The sequence below is a fragment of the Gorilla gorilla genome, chromosome 4 (genome assembly GCF_029281585.2).
Source record: "Gorilla gorilla gorilla isolate KB3781 chromosome 4, NHGRI_mGorGor1-v2.1_pri, whole genome shotgun sequence".
Lineage (NCBI taxonomy): Eukaryota > Metazoa > Chordata > Mammalia > Primates > Hominidae > Gorilla > Gorilla gorilla.
The window spans coordinates 25,225,407-25,252,911 of NC_073228.2; the positions used below are offsets into that span (position 1 = coordinate 25,225,407).

The 27,505-nt window shown below is 45.9% G+C and overlaps 1 protein-coding gene across 2 annotated transcripts in view; it reads right to left on the reverse strand.

Moving 5' to 3' along the window:
- PRKCA (protein kinase C alpha) overlaps window positions 1–27,505 on the reverse strand; it is a 498,125-nt gene that overhangs the window by 41,351 nt on the left and 429,269 nt on the right. For both annotated transcript variants that reach the window (XM_004041114.5, XM_063706165.1), the window contains 2 exons: window positions 25,034–25,096; window positions 23,995–24,133 (listed from right to left, as the gene is read on the reverse strand). In XM_004041114.5, the coding sequence (XP_004041162.1) occupies window positions 23,995–24,133; window positions 25,034–25,096 (202 nt within the window). The remainder of the gene's footprint in view (window positions 1–23,994; window positions 24,134–25,033; window positions 25,097–27,505) is intronic.

Sequence of the window (27,505 nt, forward strand, 5' to 3'; positions counted from 1 at the left end):
GGTGAAACTCCGTCTCTACTAAAAATACAAAAATTAGCTGGGTCCGGTGGCACACACCTGTAATCCCAGCTACTCAGGAGGCTGAGGCAGGAAAATGGGAGGCAGAGTTTACAGTGAGCTGAGATTGTGCCACTGTACTCTAGACTGGGCAACAGAGTGAGACTTCATCTCAAAACAAAACAAAACAAGTCAGTGTGAAGACGCTTAATAGGCTATCATATTGCCATATCAGAGAATAAATTAGAATGAAAGGAGCAAACCTTCAGCATCAGATAGTATTCCCCAAACAGCCCATGTGCTCCCCTACATTTCATAATCTCCTCTGCTTTGGAGTCACATGACTAGTTCTGGCCAATGGACAGGGAGAGGAAGTGATGTTGCCCTTCTGGGTTGAGGCAATTAAAAGCCCATTTGCCTCCTGTCACTGTGATTCTAGGGGCCACCTGTTCCAGATGGCTCAGCTGCAAGATGGAGGAGGCTTGCCTGATTTGCGTCAGACTGTGTGTGAGCAGTAAGGAAATATTGGTTGTGTTAAGCCACTGAGATTTCAGGGATTGCTGGGGCAGCAAGAGTTGTCCATTCTAAAAACTTCTTCCTTCATGTAAGTGAATCACACAATCTCAGCTTTTCTACAAATCCTGTCCAGACCAAGTAGAAGGGCAATAGAAATTCTCTTTGGGTGAGTGAAAATCCACCTTCTGGGCACCAAATGCAGGTTGTACCCACTACACACATCTTGTGTAATCTGATGATGCAGAGTTGTTATTACAGTCTGTCTTCACTCCGTACCAGCACTAAGTTCTTGGAAACTGTGATTTTAAGCAAAACAACATACAGCAGGTCCTCAAATAACATCATTTCCTTATAATGCTGATGAGGGAGAAAAACCTAGTTTTGTTATACATCATTTCACTTGAAGTCACAGTTTCCAAGAACCTATCGATAATGTTAAGTGAGGTCTTACTGTATATTCTCATTTTATAGGGAGAAAATAGGTTCTCTAAGTTTAAAGACTTGCTCAAAGCCAATCAATTAATATGTGGAACTGAATACTGACACATTTATTTTAAAGATATAATTTTATCTTTTCAATGTATTTTCAAATACATTGATACTGGGATTAATGAAATATTAATCAAAGGGCCCAGAGGATTAAGAAGATTTATTGGAAAGCATCATTTCAATTGTTTTAAGTAACTATATTTCAAAAGCACTTGAATAAAATTTGCTCTTGTAACTATGTTAAACTATGTTTAACTTGGTTAAAGCCAGTCCCCACCATCTGTATATGTTATGTTACTTGGTGTTTCATTAATTTCTTTTTTTTTTTTTGAGAAGGAGTTTCGCTTTTGTTATCCAGGCTGGAGTGCAATGGTGCAATCTCTGCTCACTGCAACCTCTGCCTCCCGGGTTCAAGCAATTCTCCTGCCCCAGCCTCCTGAGTAGCTGGAATTATAGACACCCGCCACCATACCCAGCTAATTTTTGTAGTTTTAGTAGAGACAGGGTTTTGCCATGTTGCCCAGACTGGTCTCGAACTCCTGACCTCAGGTGATCCACCTGCCTTGGCCTCCCAAAGTGAGTTTGTTTTTAACAGTGGCAGGGCTGAAGCACCAGTGTTGCTGTGTGTATCAGGTAAAGGATCAGTGAGGGCTGAACAAAGGAGGTTATACTTTGTTTCCTATCCTGTATTCTACAAATATCTGAGCAGTCTTGCCAACCACATCTCTCTGCTTGGGTGATGGAAACTGATGTCCGAATTTGGAAAGCCATCAACAGGCAAGGGTGTGGGAGCCCTGTTTCTGGTCAGAAGGATTCATGAATCCTAAAGGCCATGGCCATCTGATCGGTTTTGCTTTAAGTTCTACAACAAGTTGGCTCCCAGCTGGCTCTTCATTTTCTACTTCCAAGGCATTAAATTCCCATGACTCCTTCTGATAACACACTCTCCTTCCTCCAAGGCTTACCAAAAGCAGAATGCCAAGCACCAAGGCTCGTTTTTCTTGTGACAGCACTCATCCTCATCAGCCGCATAGAGCCCGCCTGCTCAGCCACTGGGCCAAGATTACAAAGTCACTCTGAACACTGCAGTGCCTTCAATTGTAACAATAGGATGGGGTTTAGAATCTAGCCAGAGCATTTCTTCCCAGAGAAACATGTCACCTTTGGCTTGTTGTGTACCAGATTAACACGGGAGGTCCTGAAGATCTAAGTTACAGGTATAGGGCACAACCTCACCGCTGCAAATTCATTTTTGGAATAAAGCATATCTTTCTCTCAATGAGCAGTTGTGGTTAATAAATACCTCTGGTTAACCAAAGCCTCACTGTAAAAGGGAAAATAGTGTTACAGAGCCCCACTGGAAGATAAACATTCAGATACACACGACTTAGGATGTTGGCTCTACTGTCCCTATTCAGCTGTCTAGAGCCACTATCCAATACAGTGGCCACTGGCCACTTGTGGTTTCTGAGCAGATGAAATGTGGCTAGTCCAAACTGAGATGTGCTGTAGGTGTGAAATCCACATCATATTTTGAAGACTTAGTATAAAAAATGCAAAATAGCTCATATATATATATATGTAAAGATATATATATAAAGACAAATACAAAGACAAATATATATGGACATATATATGGACATATATATACATACATATATATATGGACATATATATACATACATATATATATATATATATAATATATATATATATATAATATATATATATATATATATATAATATATATATATATATAAAGACAAAGTCTTGCTCTGTCACCCAGGCCGGAATGCAGTGACACGATGACACGATCTTGGCTCACTGCAACCTCTGCCTCCCAGGTTCAAGCGATTCTCCTGCCTCAGTCTCCCGAGTAGTTGGGATTACAGGCACCCATCATTATGCCTGGCTAATTTTTATATTTTTGTAGAGATGGGGTTTCACCATGTTGGCCAGGATGGTCTTGAACTCCCGATCTCAGGTGATCTGCCTGCCTCGGCCTCCCAAAGTGCTGGGATTACAGGCGTGAGCCACCATGCCTGGCCTTCATTAAATGTTTTTATTAATAAATTAACTTCATCTGTTTCCTTTCCAACTTGTTAAAAACTTGGCTGCTAAACGCAGTTTCGGCTTGTATTTTACTTTTGTTGGACAGTGCTGGCTGAGACCCTCTGAATTCCACCGGCTCCTATGGCCCATTCTGGTTCTCTGGCTCTCATTGGTCTAGGGAGCCAGCTTTGGGCTGAGGACCAGGCTCAGAGACCATGGAATGGATGAGGAGACTCTCTTGTCTGTCCCCTATGGGGATAGGAGCAGGTGTCTCTGGCGCTTGTGGGCCAATGTGGGCTTACAGCCAAGCCCGGGGCTGCCTGATATCCTGAAGCCCCAGGCAAGGGGCTGCGACGCCAATCTGGTTTCCCATAATGGAGAAACTCACAAAAGGAGAGGCAGAGTTGGCAAGAAGGGCTAGAGCTGGCGGATTTCCCTGCTGCGCATGGGAGGTTGAGCTGTGGCTTCAAAGACAGACCCCCAACAGGGCCACTGTCATTCAATTTTACTGCTATTTGTCATTTGGATCATTATTATTATACTTACAAGAGCCAACTGCCTGGGGGAATGTCAGGATGTTACAAATGGCTGCCTGTCTTGTAAAAGTGAGATATGAATGAACTTTCTTCCAGCCCGGGCACAGGACCAGGGCATGAAAGGGACCAGGGGGTAGCTTCTTGTCTTGTACAAGGCCAAGGGCCTGCAGCAGCTGGAAGGATGTCGCTCCAAGGCCACCCAGCCTTCCACTCTCTACCAGGGCTTCACACTCAAATGCCTCCCAGAGAGGATGGGACTCCAGGAGCTTTCTAACTTCTGAAAGCTCCAGCCTGGGAGAGCTTGAGGACGGCACAGGAAGGTTTTAGATGCCACTGGCAATATTGACAGTAGCTGTAACCAACATCACCACCGTAGGCATGTGCCGAGAGCCAGGCTCTTTAGCTCTGAAGCTCACCTAATCCTCATAAGGCCCATTGCAAAGATGAGGAAATAAGGTACAGAGAGGCACAGTAGCTTGTCCAATGTTACACAACTTGCAAGCAGCAACGCTTGGATTAGAACCCTGGTCATCGGCTTTGGCATCCATACTTCTGACCCTTTTTCTATACTGAAGGCCTTGATCCAGTGCGGTTCCCCAGACAGCTATGGTGGGTACTCGCCCAGTTTACATGAGTCCTGCTGAAAAGGGGCCCAAACGCTTAACAGGATCAAAACAGCCAAGATGCCTCCTTCACTCAGGAGCTCTTGGCTCTAAAGGCTTTTTCTTGAAGGAACCCACGGACCTATAAAGTATGTGTGTGGAGATTCACTCTCCCGTTCTCGGCTGCACTTGAACTGGGATTTCACTCTTCATTTTTGTGCTGTATGTATACAGCAAACCCCTAGAGCCCAATCTTAAATAAAAGGCCTGGCCACAAAAGCCTCTTCCCAAGCTGTCATTACAAAATAACGGTGGCCTTTATGCATAAAACACGCTCAAGTCCTTTTACTGTTTCAGGGAAACAAAGAATATCCTTTCTTTTTCAAAAAACAAAAACATTTTGATGGAAAAATTACATTTGTTTTGAAAAACATCATCCATTCCCAAGGATAGAAAACAGGACCCCAGAGGCACTCTTTACATGTAACGTGGTCAAAGCACTGTCTGACGCGTCCAAACAGCACCATTTGGAAAGAAAGAAGACAGGCCTGAAGGTTTTCTGGGTGTTCTGATCTGACAGCTGGGATCTTGGGTTTGATAACTGTCTCCTCCACTTGCTCCTGTGGGACCCACAACTCCTGGAGCCTTTGTCATGTCTACTGAGACTGTCTGCCCCTACTCAACCCAGACTTCTCCCTGGTTGGGGCTGGGCCATCCACTTCTGTACCCAGCACCAGAACCTCAGGCACGGGGCAGACACAAGGTTGTGTTGGAGAACTAGTGGATCTGATCCAAGACCACTCCATAGACACTGCCTACCTCTAAAGTGCAAAATCAAAAGGGCTGTTAGAATTGCTGGATTGCTAAGTCTGGAGGGATGATTTAGAAAAATGTTTTCAAGCTGGGCGCAGTGGCTCATGCCTGTAATCCCAGCACTTTGGGAGGGCAAGGCGATAGGATCACTTGAGGTCAGGCGTTCGAGACCAGCCTGGCCAACATGGTGAAACTCTGTCTCTACTAAAAATACAAAAATCAGCTGGACGTGGTGGCACATGCCTGTGATCCCAGCTACTTGGGAGGCTGAGGCGGGAGAATCGCTTGAACCCGGGAGGTAGAGGTTGCAGGGAGCCATGATGCACTGCACTCCGGCCTGGGTAACAGAGTGAGACTCCGTCTAAAACAAATAAAAATAAAATAAAATAAAATAAAAACGGTGTTTTCAGGGTTCTGAAGAGGATCCTGAGGCTCGAAGTGGCACAGTGGCTTGCCGAGGTCATTGGGCTGGTTAACAGCAAGGTCAGCAAGAGAGAGGCCTCAGGTCTTCTGACCGTGTCCTCTTTCTAAAGCATCAGAACAGAGACCAGAGTGTCATAAACAGAAAGCCCCGCAGCAGGGGAGAAGTGAAACACCCCCAGCTCTCAATCGAGATACTTCCTAATTAAACTCCTTTCCAATGGCATAGCCAAAGCTCAGAATACAAGCGGGAAGCAGAATGAGGTGAGAGAGCTTCGAACCCAACTGCTGGAGGCCAGGAGCTGTGTGACTTTGGGCAAGTTGGTTAGCCTCTCTGAGCCTCCATTTCCTCAGCTGTGATCTTGGGATTTCAGCACCCACCTGACAAGCAGATGGTGGGGATTAAATGGCATTATGTGTATTAAAATGTACTTACTGCAGCTGAGTATACGTAACTCCATACTGCCTAACATTAGAAATAAGAACTGGCCTACCAGAAATAAGCAGGTGGGTGAAAGTTATTCAAGGAAATAAACTAAACTTGGCTCAGAGGGGGACAGAGGAAACATTTTGGTATATGTTAAACACTCAAATGACTGTTGGCACCTGAAAATTCTTAAGTGACAATAAACGTTCCATTCATTCTTTCAGCAAATATTAATTTACTGTGTACCAGACATAGTAAATCAGAAGTGAATCAGTTACAGAAGTGAATCAAACAGATTTTTAAAAATCTCCCCTTAGGCAATTAAATTGATTTTTACTGGAGCAGCAAAACTTCAGGCTTCTCTGTTTTCTTATGGTATTAGGACACCCTCCTTGGCACTCTCCTTTGCTCACTCCCACTGAGTATGGCTGACTGTACATTTCTATGGGTTGGGCACTCTGCTAGGTATCACAGATTACCAAACTAACCGGGATAACAGACAAATACACTAAGATATGATATCCAAGATCAAGAATCTTACTATGTCACATGGGAAATGACTACAATATTTGAAATCCTTGGACAAAGTGCATTATATAAAAAAAAAGAAAACTGGCTGGGCACAGTGGCTCACGTTTGTAATCCCAGCACTTTGGGAGGCCGAGGTGGGCAGATTACTTGAGGTCAGGAGTTCAAGACCAGCCTGTCCAAAAATTAGCCGGGTGTGGTGGTAAGTGCCTGTAATCCCAGCTGCTCGGGAGGCTGGGGCATGAGAATTGCTTGAACCTGGGAGGTAGAGGTTGCAGTGAGCCAAGATCGTGCCACTGCACTTTAGCCTGGGCAACAGAGCGAGACTCCATCTCAACAACAACCACCGCCAAATAAATAAGTAAAGAAAAATAAAGAAAATTACCATAAGATTAAAAACAAAGAGTCTAGAGTCCAAACTATGTATCTTTTTTTTTTTTTTGAGACGGAGTCTTGCTCTGTCACCAGGCTGGAGTGCAGTGGCGTGATCTTGGCTCACTGCAACCTCTGCCTCCCGAGTTCAAGTGATTCTCCTGCCTCAGGCTCCTGAGTAGCTAGGACCACAGGCACATGCCACCACACCCGGCTAATTTTTGTATTTTTAGTAGAGACTGAGTTTCACCATGTTGGCCAGGATGGTCTCAATCTCCTGACCTTGTGATCCGCCCACCTCGGCCTCCCAAAGTGTTGGGATTACAGGTGTGAGCCACTGCGCCCAGCCTATGTATTTTCTATTTAGACAAAAATTGTGGCTTTATGTACAATTGGAGAAAACAGAAAATGATCTCTCTAATAGTAATTACACCAATGAAAGTGCTTTAAAATCTATTTAGAGTAGCCACCCTTTTTTACCTCCCTGTAAGAATGGGAAGCAAACAGCAGAACAGCCTAAGTACCCCTCCCAAAAAAGGTCAGAAGAGGATCAAATGAAAGCAGTGTTTGCAATTGTTTATACTGGCTTCAAACAGCAGCGAATTCCTACTATACATGTTGGATTCAACTTGCTAATATTTTGTTGAGGATTTTTGCATCTATGTTCATGAGAGGTATTAGTCTGTAGTTTTCCATGCTGGTGCTTGTTTATCATCCTTTAACATCCATGGGATCTGTAGTGATGTCCTCTTTCATTTATTAGTAACTTGTGCTCTCTCTTTTTCTTACTTTGACTTGAGGCTTATCAATTTTATTGATGTTATCAAAGAACTTCCTTTTGGGTTTGTTGATTTTCCCTGTTTTCTATTTTCTATTTCATTGGCTTCTGCTCTAGTTTTTATTTTCTTTTGCTGACTGTGGATTTAATTTGCTCTTCTTTCTCTAGCTTCCTAAGATGGAAGCTTAGGTGACTGATTTTAGATCTTTCTTCTTTTCTAATATATGCATTCAATACTATAAATTTCCTAAGCCCTGCTTTAATTGCACTGTATAACATTTGATAAGTCATATCTACGTTTTCATTTATTTAACAATATTTTAAAATTTCCTTTTAGATTTCTTCTTAGACCCACACTATTTAGAAGGGTTCTTTAATCTTCAAGTATTTTGGAATTTTCTAGCTATCTTTGTTATTGATTTTTAGTTTAGGTCTATTGTGGTCCGAGAGAAGACACTGCACAGTTTCTATTATTTTCAGTTTGTTAAGGTGTGTTTTACGGCACAGAATGTGGTCTATATTGGTGAATGTTCTATGTGAGCTTGTGAAGAATGTATGTTATTCTGCTGTTGTTGGATGAAGTAGAGTCTACAGGACAGTATTGCTGAGTTCAACTCCGTCCCTACTGATTCTCTCCTTGCGGGATATGTCTATTTCTGATAGAGGGGCACTGAAGCCTTCAAATAAAATAGTGGATTCATCTATTTCTACCTGCAGTTGTATCATGTTTGGCCGTATGTATTTCAATGCTCTGCTGTCAGACGCACACATTAACAACTGCTATGTTTTCTTGGAGACTTGACCCCTTTATCATTATGTAATGCCCTTCCATGATAACTCTCCTTGCTCTGAGGTCTGCTCTAGCTGCAATTGATATAGTGACTCCTAATTTCTTTGATTAGTATTAGCATGATATATCTTTTATACCCACTTACTTTTAATCTACATGTCTTTATACTTAAAGTGGATTTCTTGTATAGAGTTAAGTCTTGTTTTTTGATCTAGTCTGGCAATCTTCTAATTGCTGCATTTAGACCAATGACTTTGAAAGTTATATGTGATATAACTGGATTAATCGCTGCTATATTTGTTATTGTCTTCTATTTGTGGCCCTTGTCCATTTTTTTTTGTCTCCCACTCTTTTTCTGCCTCTTGCGGGTTTAGCTGAGCATTTCATATGATTCCATTGTTTCTTTTCTCAGCATATCAGTGACTTCCTTTTTTCCTTTTCTTAGTGGTTGCCCTAGAACATGCAATATATATTTACAACGAAACCAAGTCTACTTTCTTTTTTTTTTTTTTGAGACGGAGTCTCACTCTGTCGCCCAGGCTGGAGTGCAGTGGCGCCATCTTGGCTCACTGCAAGCTCTGCCTCCCGGGTTCACGCCATTCTCCTGCCTCAGCCTCCCGAGTAGCTGGGACTACAGGTGCCCGCCACCATGCCCGGCTAATTTTTTTTTGTATTTTTAGTAGAGATGGGGTTTCACCTTGTTAGCCAGGATGGTCTCAATCTCCTGACCTTGTAATCCGCCCGCCTCGGCCTCCCAAAGTGCTGGGATTACAGGCATAAGCCACCACGCCCAGCCCAAGTCTACTTCCAAATAACACTGTAACACTTCATGCATAGTGAAAGTAGCTATGATAACAAAATAATCTTAATTCTTCCCTCTTGTCCCTTCTATCACTGCTCTCGTTCATTTCACTTATACATAGGATACGCACACACACTAGAATATGTTATTATTTTGAAAAAACTCATGTTAGATCAAGAATACTAAAAGTATTTTACTTTCACCTATACCTTCTCTGATGCTCTTGTTAGTTTTTATTTCATAATCATAAACTTAACTCTGTAATTCAACTAGGCATGGAAGGGAATAAGGAAAATATGGAACCCAAGGAACTGCAGCAAGAGCACAAAGATGAGGGGCTACTGAGAGTGAATGGGGTGGAGGGGAGCTCTCCTGAGTTATGGAAGGAATGTCTGGTGGTTAAGATAGAACATGAGTCAAATTTATTAAGAGTCGTCCACAGTCAGCAATGATGAGCTTCTTGCTGGTCTTGGCATTCTTGGACCCAAAGTGCTCCATGGTTTCCACGATATTCTCTTCACCTTGCCAAAGACCACATGCATGCCACTCTGCCATTCAACCACTCAGCCTTGGCAGTGCAGATGAGAAACTGGGAACCATTTGTATTGTGTCTAACATTTGCCATGGACAAGATGCCAGGACCTGTATGCTTCAGGATGAAGTGCTCACCATCAAATTTCTTCCCGTAGATCAAATTTCTTTCTTGATACCAGTAAATTTTCTTGGAAATTTGATGGTGTGTGAAGTAACCACTCTGACACACAAACCCTGGCATGATTCTGTGAAAGCAAAGAGCCCTTATAACCAAATCATTTCTCTCCAGTGCTCAGAGCACAAAAATTTTCTGCTGTTTTTGGAATGTAGTCTGCAAACAGCTTGAAAGAGATGCGGCCTCATGTTGAAGAACACAGTGGGGCTGCCCATGGCTGGTGCAGGGGGCTATGGGTGGTGGCAGCATCTGCAAAGCCTGCCCTTCCTTGCCCCGTGGAGATCCAAGTTTCTGACCTATGTCACTTTCCTTCTCTCTAAAGAACTTCTTTTGGCTGGGCGCGGTGGCTCACGCCTGTAATCCCAGCACTTTGGAAGGTTGATGCGGGTGGATCACGAGGTCAGGAGATCAAGACCATCCTGGCTAACACAGTGAAACCCCGTCTCTACTAAAAATACAAAAACATTAGCCAGGCATGGTTGTGGGCACCTGTAGTCCCAGCTACTCGGGAGGCTGAGGCAGGAGAATGGTGTGAACCTGGGAGGCGGAGTTTGCAGTGAGCCGAGATGGCGCCACTGCACTCCAGCCTGGGGGACAGAGCAAGACTACGTCTCAAAAAAAACCCAAAAAACAAAAAAAATTCTTTTAACATTTCTTGCCAGGCTGGTCTACTGGCAACACATTTCCTTTGTTTTTGTCTGAGAAAGTCTTTATTTCTCCTTCCCTTTTGAAGGACAATTTTGCAGGGTACACAATTCTAGGTTCGTGTTTTTTTTTTTTTTTTCCTCCCAAAGCTTTAAATATTTCACTCTACTGTCTTTGCCCTTCTTTAGGTAACGTGTTACTTTCCCTGCTCTGGGCTTCCCTCAGAATTCTTTGATTTTCTGCAGTTTGAATATGATATGCCTAGCTTTTTGTTTTGTTTGAGCATTTGTCCTACTTTGTGTCATTTGAGCTTCCTGGATCTGTGATTTGGTGTCTGACATTAATTCAGGGGACATTCTCTGTCCCAATTGCTTCAAACATTCCTTGTTTCTTTCTCTCTTACGTCTCCTTCCAGTGTCCCCAGGGCATATATCTTTTGTAGCTGTCCCACAGTTCTTGGATAGTCTGTTCCATTTTTTTTTTTTCAGTCTTTGCCTTTCCGTTTTGGAAGTTTTTATTGCCATATCCTCAGGCTCAGTCACCCCAGACTCAGCTGTGTCCAGTCTACAGATGAGCCCATCAAAGGCATTCTTCATTTCTGCTCCAGTATTTCCGATCTCTAGCATCTTTTCTTTCTTGGAATTTCTCTCTGCTTACACTGCCCATCTGTTCTTGCATGCTGTCTACTTTTTTCCACTAAAGCCCTTAGCAAATTAATCATAGTTTAAAAAAATTCCTGGTTATGGCCAGGCACGGCAGCTCACGCCTGTAATCCCAGCACTCTGGGAGACTGAGGCAGGCGGAACACTTGAGGTCAGGAGTTCAAGACCAGCCTGGGCAACATGGTGAAACCCTGTCTCTACTAAAAATACAGACAATTAGCTGGGCATGGTGGCTCATGCCTGTAATCCCAGCTACTTGGGAAGCTGAGGCAGGAGACTCGCTTGAACCCAGGAGGCGGAGGTTGCAGTGAGCCGAGATCATGCTACTGGACTCCAGCCTGGGTGACAGAGAAAGACTCCATCTCCAAAAAAAAAAAAAAACAAACCAAAAACCAAAAAACAAAACTCCTGGTTATCATTCCAACATCCTTGCCACATTTGAGTCTGCATCTGATGCTTGCTTCATCTCTTCAAATTGCTTTTTTTTTTTTTTTGCCATTTAGTGTGCTGTAATTGTTTTCTTGAGGGCTGGACATGGCACACTGGGTGAAAGGAACTGTAGTACATGAACCTTTAGTGATGTGGTGGTGAGGTGTGCAGAGGGGAAGTGTGCTACGGTCCGACAATGAGGTCTCTGTCTTGTGGGGAGCCTGTGCCTGTGGATTGTGACCTTCACAAGTGCTTCTTGGTCTCCCCCCTCTCCTCTTGGGTGGGAGAGGATGGGTGGAAGGGATTGGAATCGGGTATGTCCCTTCTTCTAGGTAGGTTAGGGTCTGATAAAACCCCAGGAGATTAAGCTCACATTAGCGTCTCCTGAGGGAAGCCCTTGTTAAGAAGAACGGGATGCTCTGGCATATTTCACAATGGTTATTACTTTTCTCCTCTCCCTGCCAGAAGCATGAGGCGATTTTTCTCCAGCATTCACTGTGAGGACCTGGCAGCGCTTCCTGAGGGAAAACTCCAAAACGCGTGGAGCCCCTGTGACTGATTCTCAGACTTGTCCACACTTAGCCTCCAGCAATTTGCTGATTACGGATCAGGTTTTTGCACCCCAGCACTGGTACCCAGGGAGGTTTCTGTTCTGGTAAGTTGTAATTATCTGTATCTGCCTGTCTGTCTAATTTTGGGGACAGTGGTTTGCCCTGTTACCTCATTTTTCCAATGGCTCTAGGGAGGCGAGAATTCTACCAGTCAACCACCAATGCTGGTGCACTGGTCAGGAAATGAACCCAGGTCTCCTGTATGGGAGGTGCCAATTGCTCTAGGAAGAATTGTTGATTTTCCAGTCCAGCTTTTCACTTGCCAGGATGGAACAATGACATCTAAGCTCCTAACATGCTGGACTGGAAACCAGAAGTCTGTACTTTTTCTGTGCAGAAAAGAACTGTACAATACCGGCTTGCAAGGTGCCTGGAAACAATTCAAGGCTGGGTGAGACAGCCCTGGGTGCTCAGCAAACACAAAGAACTGAAAAGGTGTTTGACTAAAAGAACAACCTTCAATAAAATAAGCCATAAGAAAAGACAAACACTTCACCAGTGGTGTCTCGCCCGCAAATAATGCCAGGCAGTGGGGTTCAGCGGTCTCCTGGGCTTTGGGCCAGGAAGCCAGGAGTGTGAAGTGGCCCCAGGACACCTGAATCATGTGTGATGAGGCAGTTATTAAGGAGGCGTGACTGGACTAACTTTCTGAAGGAGCCATAAATAAAACTCTGAATAAAGTGCTGGGCTTTTGATCTGGCAGAAAGGTGTTCTCCCCACCGCCACCCCATGCCGCGCTTCTCCAAGTCTGGAATGTGCACTGAGGGGGTGTGGGGTGCGATTTTCTGTGATCCTCAGAGGAGGCACTGACAATACTGGGTCAGGTGGTGGGAGGCAGCACCGTTTCAAGTCTTCATGGAATGCTTCCAAGGAAGCTCTTGTTTGGGATGAATCTCTTTTTAGCTCTTTGGTAAGGCTAGCTGATCCTGGCAGAAATCGGGAAGGTGACTGTGGAGTGACTGGGTCTAGAAAAACGTCATCTAATTGAGTTGGGTCACCCGACCTTGGAATTGCATCCCCCGCCGCCAAACCCGTGTGCTGAAGCCCTAACCCCCAGTGTGACTGTTCTGTAGAGGTAAGGCCTTGAGGGAGGTAATTAGGGGAGAATGAACTCATCAAGGTGGGGCCCTGATCTGACAGGTGCAATTCCGTCCTTAACATTTCCCAAGGACCTGGAAGGCCAAGTTTGACTTAAGAATTCATGGACCCCTGAGATTCCACTCCAGTATGTGGAGGCCTAAGAATGTACTATTGACATGGCCCACCCCACTTCTCTTCCCAGGCCCTTTCCATCGTAGCACCCCAACCTGCATGTCTAACTGCATCCCACTGCCCCCGCAAACAGCCATCCACTGACTCCTCCACTGGCCACAGGAGTGCATACGCCAGCAGGGCGGTGTTCACAGGAAGGATGGATCTTGGAAAGAGGCCCTGGAAGGGAATTCCAGGCTCTGAGTACCCAGGTTGTTGTCTAAAAGGGGTTGGAGAGCAGGCTCTGAGTGAGCATTGGCCCTGCAGACTCTAACCCTATAAGGAGAGCCCAGTCTGGGGACTGGTGGTGAGAGGAGAGCCCACTAAGGTAGGGCTTAACAAACCATAGCCTGTAGGCCAAATCCAGTCTTTGTACAGCCTGTGAGCTAAGCATGCTTTTTACATTTTTAAATGTAAAATGATTTTGGCAAGAACAGTTGCTCAATTTTGCCTCTTGGCAAAAATCTAAAATTAAGATTTAGGAAAAGCCTATTTTTTATCTAGTCTCTGGCAGAGAAAGTTTGCTCAGCTCTGCTCTAAAACACAAGGCAGGGGCCCTCTTGCCTGGTCCTCACAGTCTTTGACCTGCAGAATGTGTTGGAAGTAACACAATTCAGTTCCAGGTATAGACTTCAGCAGCCTGTGGCTTCTGTTTTTGCCCTTTTAGTAGCCAGCACCATGTCAAGAAGCTCAGTGACAAGTGGCTGCAGGGAAAGAAGGACCAGGTAGAGGAGAACCCATGTGGCGTTGGCCAATAGCTGGAAGGTACCTTGGGGCCTCCAGTCTCAGCAGAGCCATGGTAGAGATGTCCCTGCAGCAGCAAGGAGTCCACCTGCTGGGACCTGATGGAGGCCCCGGCTCCAAGAATCGCAGCATTAACTTTATTTATTTATTTGGTGACAGAGTCTTGCTGTTGCCCAGGCTGGAGAGCACCGGCGTGATCTCGGCTCACCACAGCCCCCACCTCCCAGGTTCAAGTGACCCTCCTGCCTCAACCTCCTGAGTAGCTGGGACTACACAGGTGCCCGCCACCACACCCAGCTAATTTTTTGTATTTTTAGTAGAGATGGGGTTTCACCATGTTGGCCAGGCTGGTCTCGAACTCCTGGCCTCAGGTGATCCTCCCACCCTGGCCTCCCAAAGTGCTGGGATTATGGGTGTGAGCCACCACGCCCAGCCCAACGTGATTATTGTTTTAAGCCATTATGTTCTGGGGCGATTACACATCAATAGATAATTGAAACAACTGCCAAATAATGGACAAGGCTTTCCAGAGTGCTCCCTCTGAGGCAGGCTAAGTCATTATGGCCAGACTCACTGAGCCCTCAAAGTTGGGCTTTTAGGAAGATGCTGTGATTATACCCTATTATACAGATGTCACCCCAAGTTCTTAAAATAGTACTGTAGCCAGAGTTTATAATACAGTTTGGATCTGTGTCCCTACCCACATTTCATGTTGAAATGTAATCCCCAGTGCCGAAGGTGGGGCCTGGTGGGAGGTGACTGGCTCATGGGAGCAGTTTCTCATGAATGGTTTAGCATCATCCGCCTAGTGCTTTTCTCGTGGCAGAGTTCTCATGAGATCTGGTTGTTTGAAAGTGTGTAGCACCTCCCTGCTCTCTCTCTTGCTCTGGCTATGGAAGATGTGCCTGCTTCCCCTTCTGCCATGATTGTAAGTTTCCTGAGACCCCCCTAGCCATGCTTCCTGGGAGGAAGGAAGCAGCAACCTTGTCCCTGGTCTCTCCCTCTGAGGGTGGCAGGGGTGTAGCAGGTGCTAGGGAAAAGCTGGGCAGGAGTTCCAGCTCAGCACCCACCTATAGGATCCTGCTCATCTCAGGCCTCCTCTGGGGTCAGCAGAGAAGTTGTGCAAAATGTTAATTATGCATCAGAACAAAATAACTGCTTGTATGGTAAAGGAATGAAGTGTGAGTTAGGAATAACTTGTGTCGTAAGAGCTTTATTAGCTGGATTAAAAGATTTTCCAGAACCAGGAAGTCTCAAAGTCTAGTGGATCTCTACAGATATGATTTGGAGACAGGGCAATAAGTGATACACTGAGGGGGCAACTGGCCGTGGATGGCATCAGGGCGCCAGCCTGTGCTCTGAGGCTGGCGGGCCAGCATTCTGCCCCTGCCATGTGCCATCTGTGAGCCCTGAGCAGGTCCCTTCTCCTCTCCAAGTCTCCTTTACAGTGTTTGTAAAGCATGAATAATACCACTTACCTTAGAGGGCTATTGTAAGAATTAAATGTGATAACAGGCGTAAGTGCACGGTGCATAGCAAGAAATGAACAAATGTTAGTAATCTCTCATGATACCAACCTCCATCTTGCCATCGCCTGGGCAATGTTACAAAGAAAGAGGCGAAATAAAGCTCAGAAATCTCTGACCCACTTTTACAGGATTTAAGCAAATCCCTAAATAAAGGGCTAATTAATGCATGCCGCCAAATACCAGGAGTAAAAATCTAACAGAGCATTATCTGAGCTCTGAAAGCCAGTAACAGGCCTGTGAGAGCAGCTCACTGGCACATGTGGAGTGACATGTTGTCTGGGTAGCATTGGAGCTGATGTCTGCAGGCCCTTCCTCCCAGGGTAACAGTCACTGCAGGGAAAAGTTGCTCAGTCCTGTGTTCAAAACCAAGTCTGCATTGAACTGGGGAGGTGGGGAAAATTAACAAATCTCTGTGCCTCAGTTTCACCATCTAGGAATTAGAATTGACTCAGGATTAAACAAAATAAACAAGGTGCTCAGCCCTGGTCTGGGATGTAGCAGGCATTTGCGAAGGGGCAGCGAATCCACCAGGAGCTGGTTACTTCTGGAGGAAGGATTGGAAGTGGGGGGGCTCAGAAGAAAGGAGCGGGCCACATTTGTTTCATAGTCCACAATATCGCAGAAGGTGCCCAGTGCTCTAGAGAAGAGGCTAAACTGATTAAACTCCAAGGCCGGGAGAATTATGAGACAGTTAAAGAGCTGTAGGCAGACAATACAATATATGAGATAATAAAACCAACATAATTCTTAGAAAAGATCTGAGAATCGCACAACTTAAAGAAGACCCCAAAGGAAAGCCTGGCTTTGGCTCTTCAAATATTTCTTTGAGGGAAAGCGGCGGCTTCATTTTCTCTCTTGCAACGCTGGAGTCACTGGACCATGACCCTCCATAGAGGGAAATTGGCCTTTGATAGAAAGAAAGCCGCCCTTTGGTTTATCATTCTGTTTCTTTCATCAAGTGCTTTTCTTTGCTCCTGCCCGTGCTGGGCTGGCGTGGGGCCCATGGTTCAGAAGCAGCTGATCTCAGAGGAGCCATTGCTAGTGCTGATTGGCTTTTCTCTCCCTGTATCTCATTCTCCCCCTTTCTTCTTGGTGGCGAGTGCTAATTTACTGCCTGACTGCCCGGCTGCGTGTATACCACATGAGTTATTTTCTCTTTGAACTTTTAGATACTCTTATTTTCTATCCCTCTCTACAATCCTTTCCCCAGAGGCCAGGAGAAGTCTCTGGGGTCAGCTGGGGCTGTCTGGGGGACCTGGGATGATGTCCCATCGACCTTCAGACACTCAGGTCCCCCAACCTGCTGGCTCTCTTCAGCCAATGACATGAGGTAGTGTGGCCCTTCTCTGCACTGTCACATACCATCAGCCCCACACCTGTGACGGCCTTGGAAGTCACCCTTCCAATCACCTGGCTAAAGAGTTCAACCCCTCTCAGTCTCCAAGGCTTCTTCTCTGTCCTCCTGCAGTGTCTCCCCTGCAGATTCCTAGGTGGCCACATCCAGGAGCGCAGCTTGCAGGCACCCATGCCAAGTACATATTGAGTGCCAGGCACTGCTCCAGACCCTGGGGTGGGGGCACAGCAGCCAACACCAGATGAAATTCTGCCCGTGATGGAGCTTGGTGAGATAGACTGAAAATCAATTCAGGAGTACATCTTTGTCCCAACAACGGGGATGAGTGCCATGGAAAAACAGCAGGGACAGGGGTCAGCAGTCCTGGATGGGACTGGAGGTTTGCAGGTTCAAATAGGGTCACCAGGGCAGGGGGCTTCCCCAAGGTGATCTCTGAGCAGATGCCTGGGGTGGGACATGCTGGGTGGAAGGAAAAAGAAGAGGAACTGGCTTGAGGATGGAGGGGTCTAGCAAATTGGAGAGTGGAAAGGGAGCTAGTGAAACGGGTCTAGAGAGATCCAGAGGGGTGGAGGGCGGGGGGGAAGGTCAGGGAGGGAATGGGGGGAGGGCCAGGTGCTAAAGGGTCTTGGGGCCCCTGTGAAGGCTTTGGCTTCTCCAAGATTCCTAATTCAGAGCCAAGATACCTAATACCCGCCCTTCCTGGTGTCACCCTCTGAAGATGCAGACCGGCCAGGGAGGGGGTTTCAGCTTTCCTGCCACCGTGAGGTCTCCTGTGTGGCCCTCACCTTCCTCCTGAAGCTGAGAGGGAAGGGCTTCCTTACCACGGGTACCCCATTCCTTCTTTCTCCCTTCCTCCCTCCCTCCCTCCCCCTCTTTCTCTCTCTGGCATTTCCCCTTTGGCTTAGAAACTTTGGCTCAAGTTTCTGCAACGTAAATGATGCTTCCTTCAGCCTGCCTTCCTGGGAGTGACTGTCCACTTTCTTTCCTTCCATTTACGACAGATGTCCTCAAAGGAAGGTCCTCCTGCTGCGCTGCTGATGCTCACGCTCACCCCATCCCAGCGTCATTACCAACACTGCTCTCTCAGGGATCATCGGGTCCCTGTGGCTAGATCTTCTGCCCACCCCACTCCTGTCTGCTGGACCTCCTCAGTCCCTGGCCACCCTAACTTCATGAACACTTGCCTTCCTTGGGGTCCAAGAACGAGACGGCTGTCTAGTGCTTCCACCTCTATGGACATCCCTTGGTCTTTGTTCCTCCCATCTTTAATATGCTCCCCCTAAATATTAATAGGACTCTTGACCTCAAAAAGACAGGTCACAGGTGATAGCCCACTGGCTGAATTTCACTTGTATACACATGTCAAAAAATATATGTTAGGGCCAACTTGGAACAATTAGGTGTATTTTACATAAAAATGCAAGTATCTGGCTGCTGTCCCAGGCATCACTGGGCTGGCATTCCTGTAGGGTGGGAACGCAGAAGCTGTGACCCCAGAATGGCTCTTCAGCTCTCTGGACCCATGCAGCCCCCAGTCCTCCCAGGAGTGTGCCCATCTGCTGATAGGCAGCTGGCTGCAGGGCAGGCAACCACATCTGCAAGCTTCTTCCCTGGAAATTTCAACCGTGTTGGAGGCACCATCTGTTACTGCCGAGAATACTGCTTTGTCCACCTCTCAAAATCCACAGTCCTCCTGGGCTGCAGTCACTGATTTCCAGCTGCCTCCAGCCCCAAGGCCCTCCTCCCAGCTCTCCTCTGGGCTCCTCTTTCTGGCCCGGCACCCCCCAGCCTGGAACAGTGCCCAGCACTCGGGGGGCACCCTGAATATGCCAACAGATCGATGCCCATGTGCTGGGGAGGGGCTTGCGTGTGGCTGGATCACCCTTGGTTTCTAAGGGATCTCCCTGGGGTTAATAGCTGGAATGCAATTCTGCATCATTCACTGCATCTCTGATCATGACTCAGGTCCCTGATTCACATTGAGATAAGTGAGTGGCCAAGAAAACATGGCCCAAACTGAGTGCTCACTTTCACCTGCTTTTTCTTCCATATCTATGGAGACAATGCAACAGGTAAAAAGAATGTATGGGCTCCGGTCAGAACATCTCGGATCCAAATCCCACCTTTGCTCTTACCAGCTATGTGACCTTGGGCAAGTCACTGAACTTCTGCTCATACTAACATGTGGCAAGTCAGAAGTGCTCAGGTGGGTTGGTGCAGAGAAGTCAGTGTATCACGGGTGATGTCCTTTGTGTGTGGTCTAACGTAGCTCCCGCCATAGCAATGCTGTGAGGAAGACTCTACATGGCACATTTGAAAAAGCTTCACTTCAGGGCCGGGCACAGTGGCTCAGGCCTGTAATTCTAGTGCTTTGGGAGGCCAAGGCAGGAGGACTGCCTGAGCCCAGGAAATTGAGTCCAGTCTGGGCAACACAGCGAGACCCCCATCCCTACAAAATTTTTTTTTAAATTAGCAGGTGTGGTGGCACATGCTTGTAGTCCCAGTTACCCAAGAGGTTGAGGTGGAAGGATCACTTGAGCCCAGGAGACTGAGACTGCATGGAGCTATGATTGCTACTGCACTCCAGCCTGGACGACAGAGCGAAACTCTGTCTTTAAAAAAATAAAGTTCTTAGAACAAAATTATATAAAATAAATAAAATGAAAAGCTTTGCTCTCACTGCAGTAGGGGGTTCTCGGGACACAGGCCAGAAGCAGACACTCTTCCTGCTTCTCTTTCTTCCAGGCGAGAGTGTGCAATGCTAGTGTCTGGAGCCTGATTCTTGGCTGCTGGGATCTACTTGACTTGTGACTGGATCTCACACGCCCAAAATAACTAAGGTTCAGAGATGGATTAAATCCAAATGAAGCCTTTGCTTGGCCTGCTCAAGGACTCTCATTGACCCTGAAGAATTCTTTCTATGTCAAAGCAAAGAGGACCCTCTGTGTCAGCTTTAGGAATCATTTTCTGATGAGTGCTCCTTCTGTGGGTGTCCATTTCAACTTCAAACTCTCATCTGTTAGTGACATTTTTTGCCTCAGCTCGGCTTCGCTGGCTAAGGAGATGCTAAGGTATTAATCGATTTCAAGGTTTTTGAACAAATAGCCATAAATACTTAAGCCTCCGCTTTGCCTATTAAGGATAATGCCATGCGAGATAATGATTTTGTCTTTGCCTGACAGGAGTATTTGCACAGAGGACAAATACTATTTTAACCTTTCCACACATTTTGAATTTTCCACACAAAATATTATTTTAACCTTTCTACACATTTTGAAACCTTGAACCTATCTGATCTTTCTCTATACTGTAAGTATTCGTGTGGCCAAATATGCCAAATTACTGAACACTTATGAGGAAAAAATGCTAGCAAAAGCTGGAACAGGCTAGGCACAGGTGGTGGCACACACCTGTACTACCAGCAACCTATGGACTGAGGCAGGAGGATCCCCTGAGCCCAGGAAGTTGAGGCTGCAGTGAGCTGTGGCACTCCAGCCTGGGCAACAGAGTGAGGCTCTGTCTCAAAAAAAAAAAAAAAAAAAAAGCAAGGCAACAAAAAAGGTGAAACAACCTTAAGGTGATTTTCCAAAGCAGTGGTGCCTGATGTTTTCAACGAAAGCCGACTGGAATCCACATATAGATTTTCATTCCTGCTGGTCAGTATGATGTCACTTCTTATAAACTGAAAGCACTTGGAGGGCAAGGGCCATCTGATGTCTTTTTGTATCCCTCGTGGCACCATGCTTAAGCACAGTAAGCACGCAGAGTGCTGTCTGGACACGAGTCGCTCAAGTTTCGAGCAGTTTAGTGTAGTGAGCAGTGCAAAGGTTTGGAGGTGACCTGGGCTTGGGATCAAAGCCTAATTCTGGCATTTCTCAGTAACGTGGCCTTAGACACGTTACTAACCACCTCTATCACTTCATCTGAAACACAGATCTGATGCTACCTCCCTGTGGGGCTTGTCATGAGGATTAAATGAGAGAAGGTTTATTTTATTTATTTATTTATTTATTTTTGAGACGGTGTCTCACTCCGTTGCCCAGGCTGGCGTGCAGTGGCACGATCTTAGCTCACTGCAATCTCTGCCTCCCAGGTTCAAGCGATTCTCCTGCCTCAGCCTCCTGAGCAGCTGGGATTACAGGCACCTGCCACCACACCCGGCTAATTTTTGTATTTTTTAGTACAGATGGGGTTTCACTATGTTGGCCAGGCTGGTCTTGAACTTCCACCTCAACTGATCCACCTGCCTTGGCCTCCCAAAGCACTGGGATTATAGGAGTGAGCCACTGTGCCCAGCCAAGAGAAAGTTTATCATGTGCCTGGCACACGGTAGACAATAGAAGGTGGTCACTTCCTCTATTACTGCTTGTACAGTAGATGTAAGGAGGGGAATGAAGGCTTCAGATGTGAAAGTATCTAGAGCAAGAGCAGAGTATTCTCTGTGTATGAAGAGGCCCGAAGTTACCAAGACATGACAGAAGTGTGTTTAGGTGTCCCTGTTGAGGACGGTGAGGAGGTTCTCCAACATATAACAAGTGTGATAGACTAAGTCCCCTCTCCCCCACAGATGTCCACATCCTTATCCCTGGAACCTGTGAATCTATTACCTTTATGCATTAAAAAGGATTTTGCAGAGGCAAGTTAAGGATCTTGAGCTAGGGAGATGATCCTGGATTATCCAAGTGGGCCCCATATAATCCCAAAGATCCTTGTAGGAGAAGAGGGAGGCTGGAGGGTTGTAGTCGGAAAAGACAGAGAGATTGGAAGATGCTACGTTGCATGGGGGAGGGAAGAAGACACCACGAGCCAAGGAATGCAGGTGGTGGCCTCTTGATGTTGGAAAAGTCATGGATGGCAACAGGTTCTCCCCTAAAGCTTCCAGAAGAAACCAGCCCTGCCCACAGTTTGACTTTAGTCCAGTCAGGCTGATTTTGGACTTCTGATCTCCAGAACCACATGATAATAAATCTGAGTTATTTTAAACTGCTGAGTTTGTGGTTATCTGTTACAGTGGCAACAAGAACTCATACCGTGAATGACACCGAACCGCAACAACAAAAAAAGAAAAGACACTCAAATGGACAAACCTTAATGATGTGGAAAATTTTGTCTCTACTGGACACTGTTGTTCCTGGTGTTATTAGATAGCTGAGGTGTTACTGAACACAAGGAGCTATTTGTCGGAAGAGGAGAGACCTGGTCTTAATAGAAATGAGGTTCAACGCCACCTTTATTCCTAAAAAAGCTGCCATTCCCCATCACTAAGCTTTTACAGCATCTGCTGAATTGTTCAATGAAGCCTGAATGGCTCACAATCACAGCCTGCTTAATACCTGTCATTTAGTAACAGGCTTCAGAATAAATACTACATCAAGAGGTTGTATTTCTGACAGTACCCTGTCTATTCCTCATATTTGAAAAATAAGACTATTTAATTTCACCTCATGTCTGTAGGTACTAATGAGGGAGTTCTTTTGGGGGAAAATCCCAGTAAGTTATGCAGCAAGATCACGTATCACCTCTGGCCATGCGATTCAGAATTTAAGTTTCTAAATGAAGTCTATGTGTCCACGCTGTCTTGAAATATCATAAAACTACAAGGTCTTCACAAAGGAATAAAAAGCAGCTTCCCTTTTGGAATAATGACTATGGAGGGTCTACTAGATGCAAAACGTTGTATTAGGCACTTCAGTCCACACAGCAATTCTACAAGGAGGATATTATCCCTAAGGTGCTGCTGAAGAAACGGGGTTCAGAGACGTTAAGTAACTCACCCGAGTTCCCACAGTCTGTAAATAACAGATTCCAGATTGAAGCTCACATGGGTCTGACTTCTGAGCTTGTGGGTGCCTTTTTCACTATCCCTACTGTCTCTGAGATAAATGCATGGGGTAATCTGTTGAATAAATGTGAGACCGGCTGCCAACAGCTCATCTGAGGGCTCTGTGAAGAGCTGAAGCCAGCTCAGCTTTGGATCCATTGGTCTCCACCATGCTGGGTACAGATGGGAAAAAACTGTGGCATCCATAGGACTGTGTGTGGATGGAAAGTTGGCTCTACAGTGACTACAGTGACAACCCATTCTATCATTGGCATGTGGGATGTTTCATAAAACAGGAAAAAAAATCCTCAGTAAGTGTTATAACAAAAGCAGAGCAGCACAGCCGCTGCTGTCAAGATACACGTCCTGGAACCATTTTGCTTAGAACCACACTGATACATTCTTCCTAGACCAGACAACATGCAGTTTAGAACAGTCATCACCGCGATGCTGCTAATACACCATCACTGCAACCCCCGTCTCACCCCGCCTTCCAGGCAGAGTATTTTCACAAGTAATTCCCTCCACTCAACGGTATTTCTTTTTTTGGGGGGACAGAGGCTTGCTGTCACCCAGGCTGGAGTGCAATGGCATGATCTCAGCACACTGCAACCTCTGCCTCCTGGGTTCAAGAGATTCTCTTGCCTCAGCCTCCTGAGTAGCTAGGGATTATAGGTGTGCACCACCATCCCTGGCTAATTTTTTGTATTTTTAGTAGAGATGAGGTTTCACCACGTTGGCCAGGCTGGTCTTGAACTCCTGACCTTATGATCCACCCACCTCGGCCTCCCAAAGTGCTGGGATTACAGGCGTGAGCCACCGCGCCCAGCCAAGTGTTTCTTAAATGATTTTGACCACGACCATGTAACAAATACATTTTCCCAAGCAACTGGCTCACATGGAGCAAACAACAGTTCCAGGAAGCAAGACACAACCTTACTATGTGCAATGGGCTCTCCTATTTCCTCTATTTTAGTCTGTTTTGTCCAGTTTAGTCCATTTAGTGGTTGTGACCATGCACTGACTTCATGATTCACCAGTGACCCCATATCCCATGAGAGGGCTGTGTTTAGAGTTTGGGAGTCATGGTTGAGAAAACGATCACTGGGGTTCCTACCTCTGGGGCGATATAATCTGGAGTCCCACAGAAGGTCCTGGTCGTGACTCCATCCATCATGTGTTCCTTGCACATCCCAAAGTCAGCAATTTTGATATGTCCTTCTGAATCCAACATGACGTTATCTAACTTCAGATCCCTGCAAGGAACCAGGTTAACATCAGAGTCCTTCCCATGACATAACATGGTTTGCTTTGGAACTGGTGAAATAGAAGGATATTTGAATACCTGTCAGCTCAATGGCAATATTAACTATAAGTCCCTGGACTGCAGTATCAGGAGTCAATGCGTGTTGATATCTTCAGAGACTAATATTGTGCCTGGGCTACAGCAGGTGCTTAAATGCATACTGAATGGATTACTAAACGACTGGACTAGTGATTCTCAATCTTGCCTAAGTCTGTGACTCTAGAGATTCCAATTGAGCACGTCTGGGAAAGTCTCAATCATTTGATTTATTCATGTCCCACAAAGGGGGTCTGACACACGACCAGGTTTGCAAAATCACGGGTTTAGAAGCACTTCACTGGGTCATACACATGTCCCTTCCATTCTGCCTGTGCCATATATCCTTCTAATTATGCTTCAATTAATACCGGAAGAAATTCTTCCTTCTTTGGCACCAGACTTTCAGCACAGCTACTAACAGGCAGAATTTAATTCAATAGATTTTTTTCCTTGCCTCTCCCCAGTTCCCTGTGTTCTTCTTCTGCTGAACATCTATAACAGGAATTCAGTTTCCATTGCTCCCTGACCTCCATTCCAAAGAAAAGGCAGTGGAAGGAGCTGTCAATGGAGAGAAAAATGTGTTTTCTTGTGGAAAAAGTAGAAACAAGATATAAAGTCTTTGCGGTCTAGAAATCAGAAGGTGGCTCTGATTTGCCTCCAGGGTGAGGAGGAAGGTGGGTCCCAGCAGGTCTCTGTTCCTCCTGGGGGGTTATCAACTCTGTGTCTTAAGTCACCATTCCAGAATGACATGCCCACAGAGGCCCAGCTAACCTCTCTGCTGAGCTGCTGGTAGGAGGGCTTCAATACACACCTATAAATGATTCCTCTTTTATGAAGAAAGAACAATCCGATGGAAATCTCTGCCGCATAGAATCTGCAAAAGAAAACGGGCTTCAGGTTTCTCACTTGCTTCCTTAGATGCCTGTATACTTTTCATTCTCAAGTTCAAGCATCAAAGAGAGAAAAGAATGTCAGACCCAGAGGCTCTCAGAGACCAGCATCGTGTTCTTCCAACCCCCGGTCTTCCCTCCATCACTTCGTCCTCCAGCTCATCCGTGAATGAGACAGCTAATAAAACCAATGAGACCGGCTTCTTATTCTCGTATGGGGAAGGTGAACAAGTAGCTTATTGCCTGCAGAGTAATTTCTCATACAATCATTTAAAGAATGGATACCAGTTAGACTATTCTATGTCAGGAGTATGGCGTAAAGAAAATTTCCATTTTCCTATTCACTGGCAGAATACACTGATGTTTGAAAATATAATACAATTACTCCCTGGAAGGCAAAGTACAGTGGGTGATGAACTCTTTAGCTAGTGTTTTCATTCCTTGCGAGTGTTGGAGTAAATGAGACACACATCATGATTCACATCTGAGTTTACTCTTTTAAATAATTCATAATAAAAAGCAGTAACTACCATCACTTCAAAATTGTTAATACATTAATAGCTGAAACTCAGATTAAAAGGGGGCGAATATTTAAAAATCTGCACAGCATTCAGGAGTCGTTGAAGTCGAAGAAGCCACAAGACTGTGCCTGTGGAAATATCACATGCAGGAGGCTCAAAATAAGCACACGTGTCTACACGAGCAGAGAGGAAAAAAAAATCTCTAATGATCAAGACCAAACCCTTAACGAGGGGCCACCTCTGAAGGCTAGAAGAGTACAGGAAGGGGGAGGGTGAAGAGATGGGATTACTACAGGTGATCTTTACATTATTTTTCATGCTTTTCTAAACTTTTCTGCAACACAAATAATATAATGAAAGGATATTGGACCAGACACCTTTATGTTATTTTATAACATAGGGTGACTCTGCTATCTGCTCTTTATAGTCCTGTGTGACCAAGCTTTATTTTACAATCTGGGTATTTTAAGGCTTTGTAACTACAACATAAGACAGAAGAAAAGGACAGGCATTTCTGAAAACTGAAAAGGAACAATCAATAAAGGCAGAAAAATCCCCCTTCACACTTTTAAAGCTTGCAACCAAAGATTTCCCTATTCTGCCTTCAGTTAATCTTCCCTAGGGTGCATAATCCATCGCAGGCCAAAAATTCTTCCAATGTGTCTCTTAGATGGCACAGCAGCCAGAATCCTATTAACAGGTGCTGACTTCATTCATCAGGGTACATGCCCCCGAGGTTTCCTCACTGCGGAACTAAACTCGCCCTTTGTTTAGGCTTGCTCCACTGGTGTTTCCTGAGACTTCCTGGCCCCTGAGAGGTGAGATGATGTTTTCCAGCACCAAAGTCCCAGCTCCCCACACCCCTCAGATGAATCTCTCATCTTCACCTGGAGCCCACGTCTTCCTCCTGTGCTGCCGACTCCCGCATCCCATCATGCAGGTGCGTTCCAATAAAACGTTCTTAACTGAGCTCATGAATCTCCCCTCAAACCACCTCCTCCTTGGTGGCTGCCCCGACCCAAGCCTAAAATGGGGTCTCACTGGAAGAGGTTTCTCTCTTCTCTCCTCCATAGTCAATAAGTTCTGCTTTTCTTCCTCCAGGGTGTTTTTCAAAGACACTTATTCCTCTTTGGCTCCAAGGTCTAGCCCTAACTACAGCTCCCTTCCTTCTTATCTATAAAGGGCCTCACCGGCGCCTGCACCAGCCTCTACCATTTCCTTTCATGCTTCCTTCTTCCCCCAGAGAGCTCTGCAAAAACTGAATCTGATGGTGCAAGCCCCACTGCAGTGCCTTCCCTCTTCCCTCCTCCACAGCCAGGCTCCTTACCAGGCTCTTCACCCAGAGCCCCACCTACCACGTTCCCCACTTCCCCCGCCCCTCAAATAATCTCACAGCATCTCCCACACCTGCTGAGCTGCAAGGCTGCTTCCCTGGACTTGCTTCTGCCTCTGTTCACATCTCTTCCTGGAAGGCTCTTCCCCCACCTCTGAGCCGGTCATTTCGTGGGGTTGCACTTCCCTCTCCCCGATTTTTAGGGGCTTACGTGTTATCCCAGTATCCTGCGCAAGTCTCTAAAGTTACAGCAACGCACTATTAATTGTTAGGTGACTTCTCCAACTCCAGGGTGGAGTGTAAACTCCCTCTGGAAAGGGAGCACCTCGTTCCTTTCACACCCCCAGTGCCTGGTGCAGAGCAGGTGTGTGATAACCATTTGTTCAATAGATAAGAATAACTCCATCAACGAGGGTGGACCTGGGTGATGATGGGATATGGCAACATCTCCAGTTTATGGGAAATACTGGAAATAGAATAAACTGCTCCTTAGGAACCATCTTAGATGGATCCTACCAGTATATCTGCTCCCCGCCTCC